Source organism: Microcebus murinus, chromosome 2, assembly GCF_040939455.1.
Source record: "Microcebus murinus isolate Inina chromosome 2, M.murinus_Inina_mat1.0, whole genome shotgun sequence".
In the NCBI taxonomy this organism is placed as follows: Eukaryota; Metazoa; Chordata; class Mammalia; order Primates; family Cheirogaleidae; genus Microcebus; species Microcebus murinus.
The window spans coordinates 50,718,864-50,741,267 of NC_134105.1; the positions used below are offsets into that span (position 1 = coordinate 50,718,864).

At 40.8% G+C, this 22,404-nt stretch overlaps 1 protein-coding gene across 1 annotated transcript in view; it reads right to left on the reverse strand.

The window, feature by feature from the left end:
* JAK1 (Janus kinase 1) overlaps nt 1-22,404 on the reverse strand; it is a 112,583-nt gene that overhangs the window by 46,931 nt on the left and 43,248 nt on the right. Inside the window, exons 2-3 of the mRNA XM_075999047.1 lie at nt 4,018-4,100; nt 1,335-1,533 (exon numbers count right to left, since the gene is read on the reverse strand). Coding sequence (XP_075855162.1) covers nt 1,335-1,533; nt 4,018-4,023 — 205 coding nt within the window. The 5' untranslated portion in view covers nt 4,024-4,100. The remainder of the gene's footprint in view (nt 1-1,334; nt 1,534-4,017; nt 4,101-22,404) is intronic.

Below are 22,404 nucleotides of genomic sequence, written 5' to 3' on the forward strand. Positions count from 1 at the left end.
CAGTTGTTCTGCTAATTACAAATACATTTACTGCTGTTGTCTAAAGCTGGTTTACTTGTATACATTGCTACCTAGTCAAAATACCTTTAAAATATTACTGTATTTTCCCACTAAAAACCTACAGCTCAGCCCATTTTATGCCACATTACGGGTATGGCATATAGGAAGAGTCTCTCCATATAGGAAGAGTCTACTACACTCTTCCCTACAGCACAAACCTCTCTCCTTTTATTGGAACCCTGTATATAAAAGCATTTTAGGCAGAAAGACCATATATCAGGAAGAAAATGGGTTTTCTAGACAAGCTGTATTACTCAAGGTAGGCGATTCTTGAAATAACCATAGTATCTCCGCAGAGTTGTTGTGAGGGTTACAGATGGTGTAAATAAAGCGTGGATAAGGCTGTCTGGCATCATAGCTAGTTTTTTCACTCATCGTCGTAAAATGAGTTGATCTTTTTAAAACAGCTTTACTGAGATATAATTTACATACCATAAAATCTGTCCATTTTTAGTTTCATTCAATGACTTTGAGTGTATTTACTGATTTGTACAACCATCACCACAATCTAAGTGGATTACATCTGTGACTAAGTTCCTATGGTTTAACTTTACTTGTCATTTAAAATTAGTTAGGCAAAACCTGCCAATGTCCTCATGTTCAAAGGATAACCAAAGAGGCTTTGTTTACTAAGTCACTTTGGTTTCCCACCTTCTGAGGGCGATGGGCTAACTTTAAGACAAGCCTCACTTAAAAAAAAAAGAAAAAAAAAAAAAAAGGATAGTGTTGTTGACATCCTCACTGTCCTTTTCACAACTTGACAACCTCACCAAGCCACAAAGGACACTCAGTTTCTCACTTCAACTCAGCATCACACAAGGGAGGGCAGGTCACAGCGGCAGAAGGACGGGTCAAACTTGTCAGAAGTTTCAAATAATTATTAAGATATTGAGAGATGCCACCTGTGGGGGCTTGGACTTTGTGCTAGGTGCTTTACATACCAGCTCTTCTAGTGCTGGTGCTGTTCCAACCATATGGATGTGGGGGAGATGAGAACTTAACTCCATGGCAGCCAAGCGCCATCCCCTGGTACCCTACAGCTCATCAGTGATAGAGCAGCAGTAAGCCACTTTGCAGATGAACAAAGTAAAAGGTGAAACTCTCAGAATTAAAACCACATGCAAGTAAGTGCCAAAGGCAGGGTGGAACCCCGGACCCCAAAGCCCACACCTCTTTCTGCTCAGCAGAGCCAGAAGGGGCAGAAACCCCACATCTGCTCCTGGGACAGAGTGCCACCGAAACCTCCCAAGCCCTGGGCAGCGGCCAGTACTCACGGCATTCCTGCGCAGCCCTGATGCACAGCTCCTCCGCGGTGTACTCTCCACTGCTCAGCCGGAGGGGCTCCCGGTCCGAGAGATAGAAGATCACTTCCACCCCTGGCTCGGGGGCCTCCAGATTCACCTCGGTCTTCTTGGAGCTCCTCATTTTTGCACAGAAAGCCATGGCATTGCAGTCCTCTTTTATATTTAGATACTGTTGTGGGAGGAAAACAAGGCTTTGTGGTCACTCTACATGCTCAATGTTCATGTGGCAAAAGAGAGTGCTACGAGGGTAAGCAAGCAGAAACTCTGGTATTGGATAAGTACCTCTCCCCGCCCCTTCGCTTCCTGAAAACCAAACATGTCAGAATTTACAAGAGATGAAACCATGGAAAATAATTAGGCATACTAATTAAATATAGTCAGACCTTATTTTCAAAAACCAGAATAACTTTAGACAGGGCCTGAATTTATTTTCTCTATTTGCACACAAGTTGTAGCTGACAAATGTGGTCCATTCTGGAACCAATGATGTTAAGGGATTAACATCATTAGATTAACATACTAATTTTGCTGCTACCTCTACTGGATGTTAAGGGATTAACATCATTAGATTAACATACTAATTTTGCTGCTACCTCTACTGGAATCACATCAGTTTTGAACAGACCTACAGCAGGAATCACAGAGCTTTAATTTTATTTCTATCTCTCACTAAACAGCAAGCTTGGAGATGGCATGAACCAGGTTTTACCCATCTTCACATCCCACTCTGAGATAATATGCAAAATATGACTACCGACACATGTTCTTAAATCACACGGAAGAGCCATGAGAATGAATGATAGGAGCCAGGTTCCCATTACTCCCCGGCAGGCAGGAGAATCAGCAGCACCCTGTCCTGCCTTACTCTGGAAAGGTTTGAACCCACAGTGAGAAGCTTGCAAGTAAGTCATTTATATGAGCACCCTCAAAAGGGAGGGCAACTAGGTCCAAAGAACCAACCTCACCGACTCAGCCTTGGGTAAGGCCAGGAGAAACAAGGAGGAGAAACAAGGGAAAGCCCTCCACATCCTTTCTTCCCCCTGCCCCAACACCAGCGGCCTACAAACCAACCTCCCTGACCCCACACCCCTACTTTCTTCCTGCCTGCCAACCCAACCGGCACTTAACCCCCAAAGTAATGTCTCTGTAACATATATCAGATCCTCCAATGGTTTCCCATTAATCTACACATCCATTCTCAAACTCTGAATCAGGGCCCTGCCATCACCTGGCCAGTCAGCCTCACCATCTTCACCTTCTAGATAAAACTCACGTTGTTCTGGTACCCTCCCCTAACCCAGTGCTGCTTCTCACCCTCCTGCCTTCACTTACGCTGATTCCTCTACAGGAATACTTTCCTCTTGTCCCTTTCATGGCAAACTTCAACTTCCTTGGGGACTCAGCTCATATATCACCTCCTCCAGGAGGCCTTCTCTAAACCTCTGTCCCATTCTCTAAGTTCTAGGCTCTCTCTTCTGTGTTCCCAAATGCATCCCACTGCACTAACCACAGGAAATATGACCATTCCACTCATGTGTCTGTCTGCCATTCTCTCACTCACTTGTGCTATGAGTTCCTTGGGGACAAGAACTGTGCCATTCATCTCTGTATCCCCAGTAGGAAGCACACGGCCTTACACACAGCGGGTGCTTGTGAAATGACCCAAAGAAACTCCCTCAAAAGAGAAAAGTCATATAGGGCAGATAGCAGTCACAATTCTCTCACCAAATTCATTTGCTTAGTCTTTTAGCTGCCCGGTTGAGGTGAGATGCTTAAAAGAGGGGCATGAATCAGATATGCCTCAATGCTACAAACTGAGAGACATTTGATTTTAACTGTTCAACTTCCAAAATAAATCTGAAAACCATAATCTTTTGGAAACCTAGCTAAAAGACTAAGCTTATAATCTACCCTGATGTTCAGATCAACAGGCAAGACCATTTGAAAACCCAGCACTGAGCCTCCAACCCCATCCCACATTAAAAAATCAAGATGTAAAACAGATAAAAGCCTACTTCATAATATGAGATAAAGTTTTGTCCTTGAGATTCTTCATAGATATGACAGGGAAAGAACTCAATGGCACTGTTATATCCTTTAACCCTAGGGAAATAAATCAAGCCAGTGTGTATAATTATACATTTACAAGATGTGTCATGGTTTGAAACAGAAAAAAACATAATTGACAATGTCCAACAGAAGAGGACTCACTAAATACAATAAGGCATATCAACACAAGGGTCTACTGTCCAGCTGTTAAGAAGGATGACATACAGCTATATGTAATCGATACTGAAACATGTACATGACATACTGTAAAGTGAAAACAGTGTAATACAGACATTAGAGCTCTTCTGATTATGCATATTAAATCTGGAAGAACATACAAGAAATTGTCGACAGTGGTGAATATCTAGGAGAGATTATTAGGGAAATATACTCCATACCCTCCTATACTTTTGTAATCTTGAGATTTTCTTCTTTTTTTTCAACCAGCACACTCAAAATTGGGAACGAATAAAAATATCAACTTTTAAAAATTAAAGGCAAGAGTATAGATAAGCCCTACAGGTATAAGATCAAAGTCTTCTTATTCTTTTTTAAAGCTAGATATTTTGTTTTCTTTTTTTAAAAAATATGCAAATCTACATACCTGCATTTATTCGGCTGTCCAATGTTCCTCAAAGAGCAGAATGGATTGTCTTCTCTACTTTCTGAAGCCCATTCAGAGCTGAGCTAAAGACAAAAATAAATAAATAAATAAATCAGCTGCAGAGGTAATTGCTTCTGAAACTAAGAGGACACTTTCAATAAGGAAGTAGCCCAAACCGTAAGCAGGCAGGAAAAAGCATTTGGGAGGAAGAAGGAAAAAAAACAAACAAACAAAAAGACTGAGGCCATCAAGAGGACAGAGAGATGTCTTAGGTTGTAAACATCAAAGATGATACTAATTTCATTGCTTCGGGAAGTCAGAGACTTTAGCTCCCTGGTGTAGCATGCCCATCCAATGTAAGTGAAGACTGTGTGTCAACAACCCTCTCCTGATGCTGTGAACAGCAGTTTGAGATGTCCAACAACGCACACTTTTATTTCCCATTTGCTTCAGAATTCCCCCTCTCTCAACCTGGTCTACACACACACACACACACACACACACACACACACACGCACGCACACGCACGCACGCCTGCTCACCCGTGAATAGTGCTGTATCTTAAAAGCTTTCCTTGTTGCTTCTCACAAATTCTTTTTTAACAGTAGAATCAAATTATTTTTGCAAGTAAGAAGCTACAACCTTAGTGATTCAAAATTGGTTTCCAAGTTAACAATGATTTCTCCCTTAGTTTTCTGTCTGGTTGTTCAACACTGTTGTATCAGAATCCAGTTTAGGAAGAGCATAGTCCCAGGCATTCCATGGCATAGGGGGGTGGGGGCTGGGGGGTGAGGGATGGGTTACCTCTGAGGCGGCAAGGCCAGCATCCTGCAGAGCCTTACAATAGAAGGTGGGAGACAGCACAAATGAAATGCAAAAGCAACCTAGACAGAGTAAGAGTGTCACAACGTTATCCTCTGAGCCTCTTGCTACCCCTGGTAACCAAGGCTGGCAAGGACTAGTTTGGAAAGGCTTTCTGCAGTGAGACAGGCATAAGTAACAATGGGGGGGGGGACAATTTTAACAAGATTCAGAGAATAAATCATTACACCTTCAGCTTTTTAAAAATTAATATCATCAATTGTTTTAATTATTTGAAAAGACACCCTGCCCTGCATCAAAAACAGCAATTAGAAAGTAGCTACATGCTAACACCTTGCTTCAGCTCAGGATAGGACTTCAAATGCTACATTCAGGAACTTCATCACCACCACACAAGCTATGGATGCAACAAAATTACACTTGTATCCCAAAATCTATACCAAAAACAAGTATTTTTCAGCAGCTCTCCATGCAAGAAACTAAGCTAGATCAGGAGACCACCATGAAGAGCAATATGGTCCTTGCCCACACGGAGCTTACAAATCATAGGAACAATGGGATCAAACAAAGGAGTGCAGAAAGAGGTCATTACAAAGAGGTAAAATGCTCTGAAGGAAAAACAGAGTGTACAGCAGAGGGAATGTGGTCTAGTCTGGGGCTCAGGAGGGAAGGTACATTGAGCTAAGACATAATGAACATCCAGGGAGCCGGTTGTGAAGCCATTAGGGAGAAGGCAAAGGCGGCCTCGGCCCTGTCGAAGGAAGGAACTAGCCTGGTCTCTCCAGCTGCATAAACAGGGCTGCATAAACAGGGAAACCCTCTATTAAACTCCTTTTTACACCTGGCACAGAACAGCAGTAGTGAATTCATCGGCAGGACTTGCTATCAGCACGTTGGAGCCTTTCTATCCCAGGTTTACCTGCAGCACACTATCATCTGCTGCTGCCAAGGATGAGTGAAAATAGCCCAGAGAGCTTGTCTCAAGCCAGGAAAGGGACACAGACTCAGTCTTCTAGGGCAGGAGAAGACCTGTAAGTCCCACCAGCCCCAGGCTCCTTTCAGACAGGCTACTGTATAAACCTTGTTACAAAGTTTTTAATATGCACCATCAGACCATGTGCTACTTGAACTTGGGAGTCAGGGAGTGTCTCTCGTCCTCATGGAAGATTCAAGGGTCAGAGTAAAATCACTAAGATTCTTCTAGACCTGGGATTCTATGAAAATCTGTAATTAGGGAGAGTTTGATTTTCTTAACATTATTTCTCCACTGCAAGCAACACTTTATTGAAATCACATTGTACCTAATATTCAAACTGACCTCCAGTATTGCTGGACAGGACAATAAGATGGTATATAGATTTGTGATGCTTAGCCTAGAGATTAAACTCTTTGAGAAAACATTAGCAACAGTATTTCTAGACAGTATGTACTTACTATGATGTTTTTGTATGCTGATTCAATAACAAAACCTCTGCTCTCAGGGAAATTGACATTCTAATTATAAAAATAAAAAACACCCACATAGCACTTAAAAGACATGGTAGATGGCAGGCACTGTACTAAGCACTTTGAATCTAGGACTGCTGGTCCACTTTACATGAAATGAATACTGTTCTCATTCAGAATAACAAGTGTTCTTTAGTGCTACAGAGTCTGTGTAATTGCTTCATCCAAATAACACTTCTTCCAAAATAAACCAGACAATGTGATCTAGCTGATTATTTTTAGAGCAGGTAGAAAGGGAGCAAGATCAGTTTATAAACACTTTGGATAATTCCAAGAAATCAGTTTCCTACTACAAGATACAAAAGGAAAATCTTCAATGCTAGAAAAACTGACGAGTAGAAATTATAAAACATCCTTTAAAAAGAATATGATTTGCTGGACTCAATTCCCAACTCAAATGAATATAAAGACACTTTGAAAATGGGAAGGATAAAGAGGAATAATCAAAAGCTTTTTGATGATAGCAGTGCATTCTCCACCCTGATTTATAAAATGTTCAAGGACTGGAAAGAAAACACCTTTCTTTGGGTGACAGATGATTACTTTTGTTGCTCAATTTTCTAGATGCTGCTTTACATGAAAGAATATCAGGGAAATTTTGTAAATTATTGAAGTTTCTTTAGTTTATCACATTCTTATGCAACAGACAAGTATATTTGATACTTTCTGAACGTGGGAAAAGTAAAAGAAACAAAACACAGTTCTGTTGAGTCAGAACAAAGCCTCACTGCAATAGATAAAATATAACAAATATTATCCAAGATGCAACATTCCAGAAATCTCTGTCTAAAGAGACTGAAACGCTCTTAAATTTTCAAGGATATCTTTTGAAATACTGGTGTTTGTGCAAGGGAAGAATATAAAATTAAATTTTGGATAGTAGATAAAAAATTAGATCATTTTAATGTTCATAAATATGCTCATCAGAATGTTACTGCTTTTGTCAACGGTCACTACCACTAGACTTACAATGGCAAAAACAGACTAGGTGACAGCTGAATGACAAGAATCAAAATAAAATATTGTGAGTATATGATTATTTTCATTAAAGAAACCACCACACCTACAATGAGTTATTTTATGTATGCCTTAAAGGACTCAAAACTTGTGATCTGTGAAATGGAAATACAAATAAAATGGTGATCAATTAAGTAGTACACTCAGAAAAACTGAAAAGAAAAAATAAAAACATGTAATTTAGAAAATGCCATAAAAGCACCTGCTTAATACTATAAAAAATTTTAATACTAAAGATCTTAAACTATTCCAGCAGGCCTCAATCCTAAGGATAGTGAGGAAAGCTAATACAACAATGTAAGCTACAAAAGGAGAGGGATTTTGTCTCCTTTAGTGCTTTATCCTCAGCACATAGTAGGTGATCAATAAGTTAAATAGTAGCTGTTAAATGAAAGATGAAGGTGATAAAGAACAAAGCAACATTATGCAAAGTGATCCAAGATGTTGTAAGTTCTGACTCTATACAACTAACAAGTGCAACTGTAAGCAAGTCATTTTAATATCTGAGCCTGTTTATCTACCCATTAACCAAGAGGGAACACCCTGCCTTAAAGGGTTGGTTTAAGGATCAAAATGATCTTTCATCAGGAAGCTGAGGCAGGAGGATCACTTGAGCCCAGGAGCTCGAGTCCAGCTGGGGCAACACAGTGAGACTCTGTCTTAAAAAAAATATATATATATATTTCAAAAAGTCTTCATCAAGCACTTACAATGCCTTTATCAAAGGATGCTAGAGAGGTAAAAGTGCTCAGAAAGGTGTTAGGTGTTAAAGCATATAACATAATCTTCATGGCAAAGGACTTAAAGTGGGTTATGAACCTGCATAGAAGAGCAAAGAATAAATAGGAATTCTGAGCAAAAGCCGGGTTACAAATCAAAGCCCCACTTCATAAGGCTCAGATGACACAGCAGAGCAGTCAAGAGCATGGGCTGGCATCAGACCGACCTGAGTTTGAATCCTGGCTTCTCCACCTACTAATTGCTGTAATCTTAGGCAAGTTATTTAATATTCCTAGCACTCAGTGTTCTTGGTATAAGTGGGGAGATTAAAATAGCATTTATCTCATAGGCCTTTTAAGAGTTAAACGAGTTAATGCATATAAAGTGCCTAACAGAGTTTAGCATGCAGTAAGCACTCACATTTTGACCATAATTTCTGCTAAATTGATTACAGCTTGATGGAATACAGTTCCAGTCAAGGAGAAAAAAAAAAAAAAAACCAATATGTACTGAGTATCTTCAACATCTTATGCATGGAGTTAGGCACGTACTTAATTCTCATAAAAAGCATGAGAGGTTTTAGGCTAATCAGTGAGAGTGCCAGGAGTCAAACACGTAACTCTGATTCCAAGGACCTTGCTTTGTCCATGGCGGGGGAAGAACTGCTCTAAAATGTTCCCGTTACCAACACCACTGTTTCTCCAGCTTTTTGGTATTTTCATATTCTAACATCTACCTAGGAGACTGGTCTTGTTCCACTGCAGTAAACCCTTCACTCCAAGACTGAAAGAACTGTCACTAAAAAGACCATCAAACGCCCCTGCTTTGCCTGCGTCCTGCCCACAGCTAGCACGCTGCTTAGCACCAACCACTGCAGGTGTGGCAGGAACAGTCTGGTGGCACGTGGCACAGGCCCACCCCACGTAAACATGTTACTTCCTTGAAGCTTAACACACACAGCCACCAGGGAAACTATCTTATTTTTTTTTCAGCCACACCATCAGTGGCTTCACACCCGCAGAGCCATGAAAATGACTTGTATCCACTGCTCCCGGGCCCCCGCTGCTCTACCAAGCCCTGGAATCACAAGATACTATAAAGCTGATGGATTCCAGCCAAAAGGATGACATCCTGTAAATATAAAATCTGCCATTTTTTCCAGTCAGCAAGTCAGAATTATGGCTTTTCTATATGCCACTCCTGCCACACAGAATAACTCACTTCTAACTATAGCAGCAATTCCAGGAATACCCCAGAACTGTAAGCGCTGCTTCATTTACAATAAACTAGGGATGATCAAATAATCAATGCCAACTCAATGATTCAGGGCTCTGCACTGCTCCCAGTGAGCCTGCTTTCCTGAGAGACAGCTTCTGATCAAAGTAAACGTAATACTTTGCTTAATTAAAGTCAATAAGTGTCTTTCTAAAAGCCACATGGTACCAAGTTACTTTGCTAATTTTTTTTTAAATTGTTCTTCTTTTAAACTAATGATCACTAATAATGTTATTAAGCAGCACTGACTAGAAGATTTAGTGAAGACAGCCACATCCTTATCCCAGGGGGAAAAACATGGTGGCAGAGGTGGACACTCACAAGATGAGGGGTGGGGAGAATGGCCTGTCTTTACAGCATGTTGCTTTCTAAACATTCATTCCAAAAATACTTACAAAGCACTTGCGCCACTGCAATAAAGCTTTCCATTCATACAGTACTTTATGGCTTAAAAATAAATAAATAAATGCTTTCACATCCATAACCACATTCAAGCCTCACAGCCCCTTCACAGATGAGAAAACTCAGCTCAGAGGTTCTCACAGTCAACTGGCCAGCGAGTGGCAAGACTAGGTCTCAAACACATTTCTCAGCCTCCAGCCTCAATGCCCTCTCTATTTACCACCCTGTCTTGGGCAAGGTGCAGGGTTTTGGGGAAATCCAAAGAAGTAGCACAAATAAATCTGAGTGCACCAAAAGTCTTATGGTCTACTGACAGCTGGTAAGACTCGTAGAGAGACCGCTGAGAAACAGTAAGAATGCTCTTTCGGCGGGGGAGTAATGGGGGGGGGGGGTCTGCTCCTAGTTTTGAGAAATGGAGAAGACTGAAAAAGACAGACAGGAAGGGTGCAGCTGTTCCAGGAAAAGGGTCAGAAGGAGAGAAGAACAGATATGCAGGAAAGAGAATGAAGATCAGGAGGGGAACAGGTGGACGGCGTGGAAAGGTGTAGCAGGGTCTGATGACAGACAGAATTTGTGAGCCAGCTTCTTCCTGCAGGCAGTAAGACAAATCACCAACCAGAAAGAGGCCCAGGTTCCCAACAAGCTCTGCTAGGACCTGCCTGGTCTTGAGCAAGCCTCTTAAGTTCTCTGAGCTTAAATTCTGCATAATGAAAAAGTATTAGATGACCTCTGAAGTTCCTTACAGAAATCGTTAGAAGCTGGTCCTGGAGTCACCCTAACTTGGGTCCAGATCCCAGCTCTAACACTAACTGTCTGGGTGACCTTATGCAAGTTTCTTAACCTCTCTGGGTTTCTGTTTCCTCTGAAAAAATGGGAATAATAAGAGTATCTATTTTACAGGGCTGTTGTGATGATTTCTCTAAATCTCTTAACGCTAAAATAAAAAGCTCATGCCCATTAGGAAATCAGTTTTCTGTGAGTATAAACAAGGCTTTTAAAAACTTTTAAATTAAAAAACAGAAACAAAATCCTAACTTACAAATGTTCAAAACCATATTATGCTACACCCTAACACAGAGAATAATTTGTATTTCCAAAATTTCATAATGCAAAGACATAGACTCTCTAGCCACTGTACCATCTGACAAAGCTTGAAGATAACCATTTAAAGGAATGTGCAGGAAAGAATCCTGAATCCTTCTGTCCCTTACTAAATTTCACTAATTACTTGTGTTTCTACCACACATTTATCTACTTCCTCTGAGTAAATGCCAGCTTACATCTCTACCCGGTGTGTTCACCCAACAAAAAGACATGAATATTAAATTCCATAAGAAATGAACAAAAGATTGGAGCTGAAGGCCTTAAGTGCTTGCTTTCTGCCCTCCGACCAGTTAACTAGATCTGCATTATCGATGCAGCATGGGGTTTTTACCTGAAGATTTTTTTTTTTGCCTAAAAACGTCTTTTTTGGTAATAATGAAAATGGCTTTTTAAAAAGCCTGATTTTTCTCAAGATACCTTTAAAGGTTTTTAAATTGTTTCCTATCTAGTCGAGATTGTTTTAACAACTTCATTTTTAATTTGTACTAAAAGTTTACAAGTTGATTTTTTCAAAAAAGTCAACAAACTGCAAGCACCTATTAATAAAGGTCTCAAATAACAAAAATAATAAAATTTACCTTATATTCCCTAGCTGTTTTTTTTCTTTTGAGACTGGGTCTCTCTCAGTCACCCAGGGTAGAGTGCAGTGGCATCATCGTAGCTCACTGCAACCTCAAACTTCTGGGGCTCAAGCAATCCTCCTGCCTCACCCTCCCCCAAGTATCTGGGACTACAGCTGAACACCACTGCAACCAGCTAAATTTTCTTATTTTTGGTAGATTCTCACTCTTGCTCAGTCTGGTCTAGAACTCCTGAACTCAAGCAATCCTCCCGCCTCAAGCCTCCCCGAGTGCTAGGATTACAGGTGTGAGCCACTGTGTTCGGCCTTATTCCTTGTTTTTATTTAACATGTATACCTTCCCAAGCTCAACATGAAATAGGTATATTTCATCTGGAACTCCCTTGATTTCCAGAATATCATTTCCTTTTTTCATCAACATGTAGCCCGTGATGTTTCAACATAAACAGCTAAAATCCACTATACAATGCCACACTCAGTCTTCACAGCAGGTTTTCCTCCCAGAAAGCTCTTCACTTGGTTACCTCCTAGATCCATAGAATGGTGCCACAGAGATCTAGAACATGTAGAAACTACACCCACAAAGCATGGAAGATCCATTTGTAAATTCTGCCAATAACCACTATTCTTACCCATGATTTATTCCTACAATCCTCAGTTTCTAACTTTATCACGTCTAGTGATACTTCACAGAACCTAGAGAATTCAAAACCCATTCTTTGTACTTGGCATCTGTGCAAAATTTGCAATGAATTTCACAGAAATAACCATTGTGAATGAGGAGAGGAGTTCAGTGCATGACCATCAATGGGAACTTAGGGAAGGCTGGAAAGCTATTAAAGTCTTGGAGAAGGTTAGGAGTCTTCAGTTATTAATATATTTCTCTACCAATGAACTGGAAAAGGTGATCAGATGCAGTTATCCCTTCTCAGGGAAAATGCTCACTTTCTACTCTGCACATAAGAAGGCAGAACCTCAATGAGACACTTTCTGCACCCTTGAAGTGAGGTCCCAAGCAGGTCCAAACCATGCCTACATCCATAATTCTTTTATCATATAGCCCTCGTCTAACGGATAATGCTTGAATTTAGCCAAACTGGCATCCATTTCATTGCACCAAACTATTTAGTAGCAATGCCTGGTCTTCTTTCATTCCTCTTAATTTTTCTGTTGTTTTCGGGGGAGGAGTGGTGTAGTACAGACTTCAGCTATGGAGCTTGGAATAAAAGTGGAATTCTTGGGAATAAAAGTACAGAGAGGATGGGAGGATAATTTGCTAAGACTACTTAGCAATTAGTGGGGGGTAAATATTATGGTAGGATGTAAATGACTAATCGGGCTAAATATAAACTAGTAGGAGGAACCATCACTTGCTCTTGGACATCATTAAATAAGTAAAACTCAATGTGTAAAGCTTGCGAGGCACAGCTCAGTGAGAAGAAAAGAACACAGGAAAAAGATCACCGAAGAAGAGTTAGGCACCCAAGAACATGACATGGTAATAATACAAGACTGACTGCCAAAGCCCAGGACACACCTGACCAGGCAAAAGAGCACGTTCAGAGAAAGTGTGGGCTTGGGCTGGTGTGGTTAGTCTGATGCAAAAGACTTCAGGGAAAACCAGCATGGTGGTGGTTAAATATTCAGGCCAAACTTCGTAGCTGGGTCTGAAAACCTTTCAACTTTCAGTGATTGTTTTCTTATTTGCAAATAAGGATAATAATTATTTTACAGGATTGTTTAAACTCTAGGGGAAAAATATATAAAGAGGTATAGTAGAACTAGTGGCCCACAGTGGGCCTGTGATACTTGTCCCCCCCCATAGAAGAGGAGGAGACTTGGTCTGGGTCTGTAGGGAGCGGAGGATGCAAATAGGATGAGAACAGGAACTGACGGAAGGCAACATACAGAAACTTGCCGGGAGACTGAATAGAAGGTCTGTGTAGAACTGGAGGAGATGAGGAAAGGAAACAAGCTGAGGCCAGGCTACAGGGGACCACAAATGCCCCACTATGGAGTCCGGACTTTCCTTGAGGAGACAACTCCCAAGGAGAACTCAAACCCCTGGGCTCACAGGAATTCCTCAGACCCAAGAAAGTCCCTTGTCTGTGAAGGTGTGCTACATGGGGTGGGGGTTCTCCGACACAGAAGATGACGGGGAAAGACATGGCCACGGGACACTTGGCATTCACCTGTGAAAATACTATCCTCCTTTTTAAATATTTTTAATGAATCATCTAGCCCTTGATGACTATGTAGGCACTGCACACTGAGACAATAAAAGTTAACCAAGCAAATCGCTCAAATATTGCTACTGGTAAGACCTACTCTGAATATTCGTTTGGAGGATCCATACTTTCACCCCACCTGTCTACGTACACACTCATCCACACACAAAGAAGAAACTCCTTTCTTTGAAAAAATAAAACGAGAAGCCAGAGGTTTTCTTCTGTGAATCATGATGGAAATGAGTCAGAAAGAAATTTCCCAAAGCTGTTGTCCTCCTGGTTGAAGAGTCTGGTGGGGACATTTACTAACAGCACTGGGGGAATGGACATTCTGCTGCTGGTGATTCATCCTCCTCCACCGCGGTGCAGTCAGAGGGAGGAGCTCATGGGGCTGCCCTTGGGACTCACTCCGAATTATTTCTGTAACATCTTGTCCTTGGATAAAAAGGAAAGCAGAAATCAGAGGCCAGGAGGCCATCTATTACTCAGTGGAGTTGTTTACACGGCCCTGCTTCCCTATTATCCAGAATTCAGTGTTCTGGACAATTGATAGACATAAGGTACCTATGTCTCCAGGGATATGAATACGGCAGAATGCACAAAAATCATGTTGAATAGAATTTTATCTGCCCTTGATGGATCAGAAAACCACATCAGACCTTCTGAGTCCTTGGAATCATGATTTTGACCAATTTTCATTTTACAAGACTGTGAGGTATAGAATGAGGGTGTGGGGAAAACTCTGTTAGTGGAATTTGCATTTAAAAGTTCCCTTGTACTACTTTCCAGTTAACAGACAATCTCCCTGAGCTTACATGAATGTTTTATCAGCTGACCGAGCTCTCAGATGTGAGATGTCCAGCCAGGTATTCCCTGAACATGTCTGATCCTGGCCCAAACTGCTTGTCCAGTACATTCCAGCTGCACACAGAGCTATCAGTCTGGAGCAGAAACATGGCACACACTCAGGTCCTTACATGCCAAATCTCATGGCTCCCACATTGCACCAAAATAAATATTAATAAAGGCACTTCTGCCTTTTTAGCCTTTCTCCAAATGAATACCAAAAGAGCAAAGTCAGCTTAACTGCTCACGACCATTAACTAACACAAAAATCAATAAATATAATTTTGTATGTTTTTACATTTTACAAAAGTACTTTTAACACATGATCTCAATTCTCACAAAAATGTGAAGTACCATTCCTCTTATTTTACTCACAAGCAAACTAAGGCTTAGAAATACTAAGTGACTTGTGAAAGATAACAGGTATTGATTAAATAGAACTCAAATCCAAGTCATTAGGAGACAAAGGAAATGGAAATAAAGAAAAAAGGGACAAATGATCACAGTAAAAAGCATTTCAGATTTTGGATTTGAGATGTTTAACCAGTAAGCATAATTCAAATATTCTAAAATCTAAAATCCAAAACACTTCTGATCCCAAGCATTTCAGATAAGGGATACTCAACCTATACAACCTTTCTGGAGGACAATGTAGCCCCACGTGCCAATGCGGACTTTAAAATCCCCGTTTCAACCGCAGCAACCTCACAATACATTAAGGGGAAAAGATTACAAAATTAACACCTATAGGATGATCCCAGTTCTGTTGTATAGGCACACAGGTAATCCTAAAAAGAGAGGGGGAAAAATGGAAGGTGAGAAAGACATTACAAGAATAAATCACCTGTATTAACAGTGATTATCACAAGGTGCTTGTAAAATTAGTGGTTATTTCATTTTGCATACTTTTAAAGATTTTCTATGTGCTCTGCAACAAATGTGTGTTACTTCTCTAATGAGGAAGAAAAGGTAATTTCCCCAGTTATACAGGAAATTAGGGCTGGGAGTAGGGGTTCAAGAGAGTTCATTGCTAGCCCACTATTTAAGCTATCATATGGATATATCTATCACTCTACCGGCTGCAACAGTTCATGCATTACTAGCAACCCAAACCAATTAAGAGATGGGACAAGGTAAAATGTAATTATGTGCCAATGAGTGGCAGAGATATTAAGTGCTATGACTTCAGAGGAGAAAGAGATCATTCTAGCACAGGATGATTTCAAAGGATTTGTAAGCCAGAGATCTGGGCAGGTAAAGAGGAGAAGTGAAATCCATTCCAGGTGAAGACAAAGGTGCAAGCAAAGGCTGCAGGCAGAACATTGCCGAGCATGTTCTAGGGACAATAAGCAGAAGACCTAAGCATTCCATGAAGAGGGGTAGAAGATAAGATCTAGGAGGCAGCCAGGGTTGGAATGAATGAAGAGACGATGGTGCAGTGGACAGAGGTCTTGGAGTCATACTCACTGCTGACACACCACCTGAGGAGCAAGCCCTAATCTTTCTCTTAGCTCCACCCACTTCTCTCCCAGATGACAGCAACAACCTTCCCATAAGTTCCTGCCCTCCTTCTAGGTCTCCACATGCAGCCAGTTCTGCTTCTAAACCACAAATCTGAAAGTCTTATACTTGAACTCTTTTAGTTCCTGCTCTGTCTTAGGAAAGATGGTTTACAAGGCTACTTGTGATCAGCCTCTCATGGCTCACCACCATTCGTACCCTGGACTCCTAATGTCCTGAGTTATTTGCAGTTCCTATAATCCAGCACACCTTTGTCTCCCAAAGCTCTGCTGTTCCCACTCATCCTTCAGTTCACAGTTCAGGTATCATCTCCTCCATCAAAGCTTCCCCAACTTGTCCCATCTGCCAAGTCAATGCAACCAGGCCGCCCTGTGCTTACCTTTGCAGCAGCATTTATAATCCTGCTTTGTAATTGCCCATGGAAGTGTATCTTTGAGCTCCCTGAAGGCAGGAGCTATAGCTGTTATCTGGGCATATAAAGCACCAAACGGCAGTGCTGGGGCACAACAAATATAGTCAATAAATGCCTGTGGAAGGAACAAACGCCTAAACATTTCCTTTTTTTTGAAACAGAGTCTTGCTTTGTTGCCCAGGCTAGAGTGAGTGCCATGGTGTCAGCCTAGCTCACAGCAACCTCAAACTCCTGGGCTCAAGCAATCCTTCTGCCTCAGCCTCCCGAGTAGCTGGGACTACAGGCATGCACCACCATGCCCGGCTAATTTTTTTCTATATATATTAGTTGGCCAATTGATTTCTTTCTATTTATAGTAGAGACGGGGTCTTGCTCTTGCTCAGGCTGGTTTCGAACTCCTGACCTCGAGCAATCCGCCCGCCCCGGCCTCCCAGAGTGCTAGGATTACAGGCATGAGCCACCGTGCCGGGCCTAAACATTTCCTTTTCTAGGTTGCCTTCCCTAACCATGCCCATCTCCCTCCAGAAGTACTCCCCCAATCTATGTAGATACAATATACCAGTTACAGTCAATTCAATCCAACCAGCAGGTGAAAAAAACTCAAGTTCATGGTAGGTATGGACGAGATGTTGGCTTCCATTACAGAAGAATTATTGATCAATTGGAACCAAAACTTAGATACAGTTTAAACACTATTCTCTTATATTACCTTATAATGGTGTTTAAATTTTTACTTATTTCTTAACGTGTACAATTCAGTGGCTTTTAGTGTAATCACAAAGTTGTGCAACCATCACCACTATCTAATTCCAGAACATTTTCATTACCCCAAAAAGCAACCCCATATCCATTATCAGTCACTCTCCATTCTTCCCTACCACACCCCCTGGCAACCATTAATCTATTTGCCTATTCTAGACATTTCATATAAATGTAATCATATAATATGCAGACTTCAGTGTCTGTTTCTTTCACCTCACCTTGAATGTCTTCAAGGTTATCCATGTTATAGCATGTACTAGTGCTTCATTCCTTTTTATGACCTAGTGGTTAAGTACACACGGTTTAGAATCATATCGTTGGATCCTGATTTTGGCTTTTCACTCAGGAGGTATGGCAACTTAGGCATGTCCCTAAATCTCTGAGCCTCAGCTCTTTTATCTATAAAATGGGAAAAATACTAGCCCTATCTCCTAGTGCTGTTAGTATCATAAACTCCTAGCCAGGGGTAAAAAGACTATATGGTAGCTGCTGTGACTGTAACTCTGAAAGACACTTCTTGTCATGAAAGCTATGTTAACCCTTTGCACTCGGATGTCAAGTGTGGGTGATGAGAAAAAAGCAAGCGAGTGCAAAGGGTTAAACACAACCCACTCGTGTTATAATCTACATATCTCACTCAGGGTGAGAAGTCATGTCCAAAGTGTACTCATCTTACACACAGATAACTACAATCACAATCTAATTTGGGTTCTCCCCATGGCACATTTAATGCTCTTGAGAAAGTTACCAACTTGACTACAAGTTCCCTGACGGCAAAAACAAGTTCATTTCTTCTCTATGGCCTCAAAGCCAAGCTGGCTCTGAACCTAACAGGTATGTATTCTTCAACAATATTTACCAAAACATTACTACATGCCAGGCACTGTACTAGATGCAATGGCTAGAGTAAGGAACAAAAAAGACAAGGTTCTTTAAAACAAAAACAGATGTAACTTTTTAAATGTTGGTTTAATTCATGAATCAGAACCAGAAACTGTCACAGCCAGAGTGACATTAATGATTAATTCTTTCAACCTACTCATATTACAAATCAGGACACAGACCAACAGAGTTAAATGTCAAGCTCAACTTAAATGTAAGGATTAAACAAGCATTCTCAAAGTATGTTCTGGAACCTTGTACTTCGTACAATGATATTAACTGTTCTATACACATATCCCTCTAAAAAGGAGAGAAGAAAAATGAGGGCCCATATCCACAGTGAAAAGATTGAAGAAACACTAGCTAAACAAAGTTAAATAATATTTTTAATAGCAAGAGCTCTCAAGCCTTTAATATGTTAATAAGTGTAGTGAGTCATCAACTTTCAAATATTTTACTGAGAGACTTCTTTTTTAATGGAAAATATTATTTGAAAAAGTCTAAATCAGATGATCTCTATGTACTTTTTCATTTCTCAAATTCTACAAATTTATCTGAGAACATCAGTGTCACAAGACCTTCTTTCCTGGGTAGATGACGTAATATACCATAGTCTTCAGAAAAAGCATTCATTCATTCATTTATTCATTCACTTATAGTCAAATTTTCTTTCTCTCTCTCTCCACCTCCCCCCACCCACCCATGCAAATTGGATACACACAGCATGGTGATAAAATCTATGATTTCAGTATAATCACATCAGATTAAAAAGGTACTGAAAAAAGTTGGGGAAGAAGAGGGCATTTTTGCAATGTTAGGTGCAGAGCAGGTGTCCTGGAAGGTAATGTCCAGCGAGAGTTATATTTACCTATTACTCAATAACCCAAACACCTGGGGAAAATCCTTGCAATTCTGATAACAGCAGGTGGGCACAAAGAAAATAACCCAAGGAGACAGAGAAAATAAAAGTCACCCATGGGAGCAGTGAAGGCTCCCTTCCCCCAACCCCCTCCAAAATGATTCTCTGCCTTTATTTGCCTGGGGCTTCTTGTTTCTTCCCCTTTGATCCACTTGATTTTCCTGTTTCTGCCCAGATCTTTTTGCAAGACTTCTCTTCTCCCGGCTGCACTGCGTGATCAGTTGAGTTATGTGACACACTGGCAGCTGGCCACAGGGTCTTCCCAGAACAGAGCCCACTTCTCAGGAAACCCTGCCTCATTCCCAGAGTGAGGATGATGACAGCGGAGAAGGGGCAGAGAGCAAGACGATGGCAAGTTCCAACAGCTCCTGAGATCTGGGAACCCAAGCAGATATCTGTTCACAGAAACAGACAATGCCAACTGCATCCAGTTCATATTTGTGCACACACATATTTTTTATAGAAATGTGTGTCTCTACATGTGTCAAATATCAGTGTTAAATGTTTTCAGTATGAGAACCTTGTTGACAGTAATAACTCATGCATCCCACTGCTACATGTTTTTCTGGATTAATAAAGACAGAAATAACCATACTGAAAGCAGACGCTGAATGGTAGGCCCTCTGTAAAATTTTCCAAACAAACTCCCCAACCCCCCTTACCCCCCAAGTTACATAACCTGCACAGTGGGAACCTTTGCTACATATGAAATTTGCACACACCTCACCCAAATCCATTAAAACAGATTTTAAGAATAAAAATGAAGTGAAAAAAGTGATTTCTGTACATAACTTCCCCCATTCCTGTATTTATTCATGCAATTAAGTGCTAAGTAATTTTCAATGTGTGTTCATAGTATCTTACACAATCCCTACTGTAACGGAGCGAGGTCAGGTTCTAGCATCCTCATTTTCAGAGGCTGGAGTGAGCTCCCCCACTTTCCAAACTCCAAATCCTGGTGGCCCAAGGACTCAGACCTTGATCTTCACCTTTTCTCTAGCTACACCCACTACAGAAGCAATCTCATTCAGTTGCATGGTTTCAATGCCACTTACAATGCTGACGATGTCCAAATTTATATCTTAGAACCACAATTTCAAATAGCTAACTACCTCTTCAACATCTCTGCTTGGAATTCTAATAGGCACCTAAAGCGGCACCTACGTACAAACCACCTGGGATTCCTGCACCACCACCACACTCCTCCTCCTCCTTCCCAGCATCCACTATCTCAGTGCATGCCAGTATTCACCACGTTGTGGAGGAATTTTGAAAAAGTGCTGGATCCACTACAGGCTCTGTGGTAATAAATCTCTTCACCTGTCTGAGCCTCAGGTTTCTCAGCTATAAAAGCATACAAATAAGATGTGTTGTGAGTGCTCTCCCAGCCCTGACCTGCCAGGATCCCTCTAATTGTACAGATTCAGCCCCTGAAAAGACACAGGAGCTATCTCCAAGTGAAATAAAATGTACTTGTAAAATGCACACATCTGTTTACTACCAGGTAGTAAGAACTACAAAAAAAGCTAGGAAGACCCAGCTCACACCAAAATTGTATTCGATGACTGAAATACAATTATGACCCTTACTCTGTTATTCTCATTAGCCTGAGTCCTTCTAAATCAGATTTTTCCAGTTTGGAACTTGAGATATACTCAGAAGTGTTTAGCATTGCACCATCTGTCCAAAAATGAATCTAGTAAAGAAAAAGAACAGTGACAAAGCAGACTACTGACCTCCTTAACGGAAAGAACACTTTGGAAATACCCATTTATCTTTAGGTAGCATTGGTAATGTAAAGAGAAGTCGAGTACTGCTCAGGTTAAAACTTTTATGCACTAATCACAAATTAGTCTATCAAATCTTTAAAACACAAAACCTCTGATAAGCCATATATAAGGCTAATTTTCCCAGGCCTTATTTTTATGGTGGTAACCCTCTCAAAATGATGCACATATTCAGCTGAATTCTTACTAATCGCAACATGATAGGGATGTCTCTGCTGAGCTACCATTTCCAGGTACACTATTCCCTTTCATGTATTCTGCTGTTCAAGCTTTCAACGCGTTCAGGCAAGTCTTCCTTCTCATTTGTTCCAATTAGTAAAAGTTTTATTATGCAGATTGAAAACAACATTAATTACGTTTTGCTTAAATTAGTGCATTTGGGAGATGGTTTCAAAAACCCCAGAGCAGAAGAAGGTGGTTAAGGCTCCTATCTTACCCAGTCTTTTGGCTTTTGCTCTTTTTACTAGCAAAATGCCATTTGAAAAATCATAATCAGACATTCAAATGACTATGTTTCATTCCAAGCTTGCTAAAATGGAAGCATAGTCCCACAGTCTTTAGAAAATAATATATTATGTAAACGGTCATGGCAAACATATACACACCCCTTGTTTAAATAAAGTAAATAGTCGGTGTACACTGTCTTTGTAAATATAGCTTCTGTGTATAGGCGAAGTTGGGTAATTAGAGGTAGTCTTTCTCCAGTCCAGAAAGCAAGCAAGCACTAAATTCCCAGATCAGGTCCTAAGGCCTTGCAAAGCTCTAACATCAAAAGCCCAGTGGCAACACAGACACAGGTAAGTAGTTGCTAAATAAATGAATGAACATTAGAATAAACATTTAGTCATTAGAATAAACAAAAGACACAAGAACTGGGATTCTACTGCTACTGCTGTTTAGCATTACGCTAGCTACTGCCATGCTTTTATTTCACCATCATCAAACTATACAAATACAACATACAGCATTCCAATCAAATGTGATGTTTTATTTTTTTCTCCAAATTACTGTTTAGTATTTAATGGTGTGTTTCCTTTCCTAGTTATTGAGTAGCTAGTTGTTGCTCACAGAGGCTACGGACAGGTAAGCTGGCCCATGTATACACCACTTGGTCTGCAGTGATCTGGAAGAGAGGGCCTCAGAGGCAGACACAGCCGAAAGCAGGTGGGGGAGAAGCAGTGTTTAGCAGACGGGAGAGAATGAAGTGCAAGGGATACAGGCTGGTGATCAAATACAAAGGTTTTAGGATGGAAAGAGGGAGAGGACAAGACCAGGAAGAAAGGGTAGCTGGGGGAAATGAAAGAGAAGCTGAAAGAGATGGAGAGAGAGACAGTCATGAGAATCATTTAGAGAAAAGAAACTGAAGTTTCAGTTCTTGTTTTCACATTAATACTTCCATACACTATTATCAATCATTTATCCAAGATCTTTAATAGGCAACATATGGAGCAAATTTGTTTTCTTTAGCTCTATTCTTTTTTTTTTTTTTTTAGACAGTGTCGCTCTGTCGCCCCAGGCAGAATGCAGTGGCATCATCATAACTCACTGTAACCTCCAACACCTGAGCTCAAGCAATCCTCCCACCTCGGCCTTCTAGAGTACTA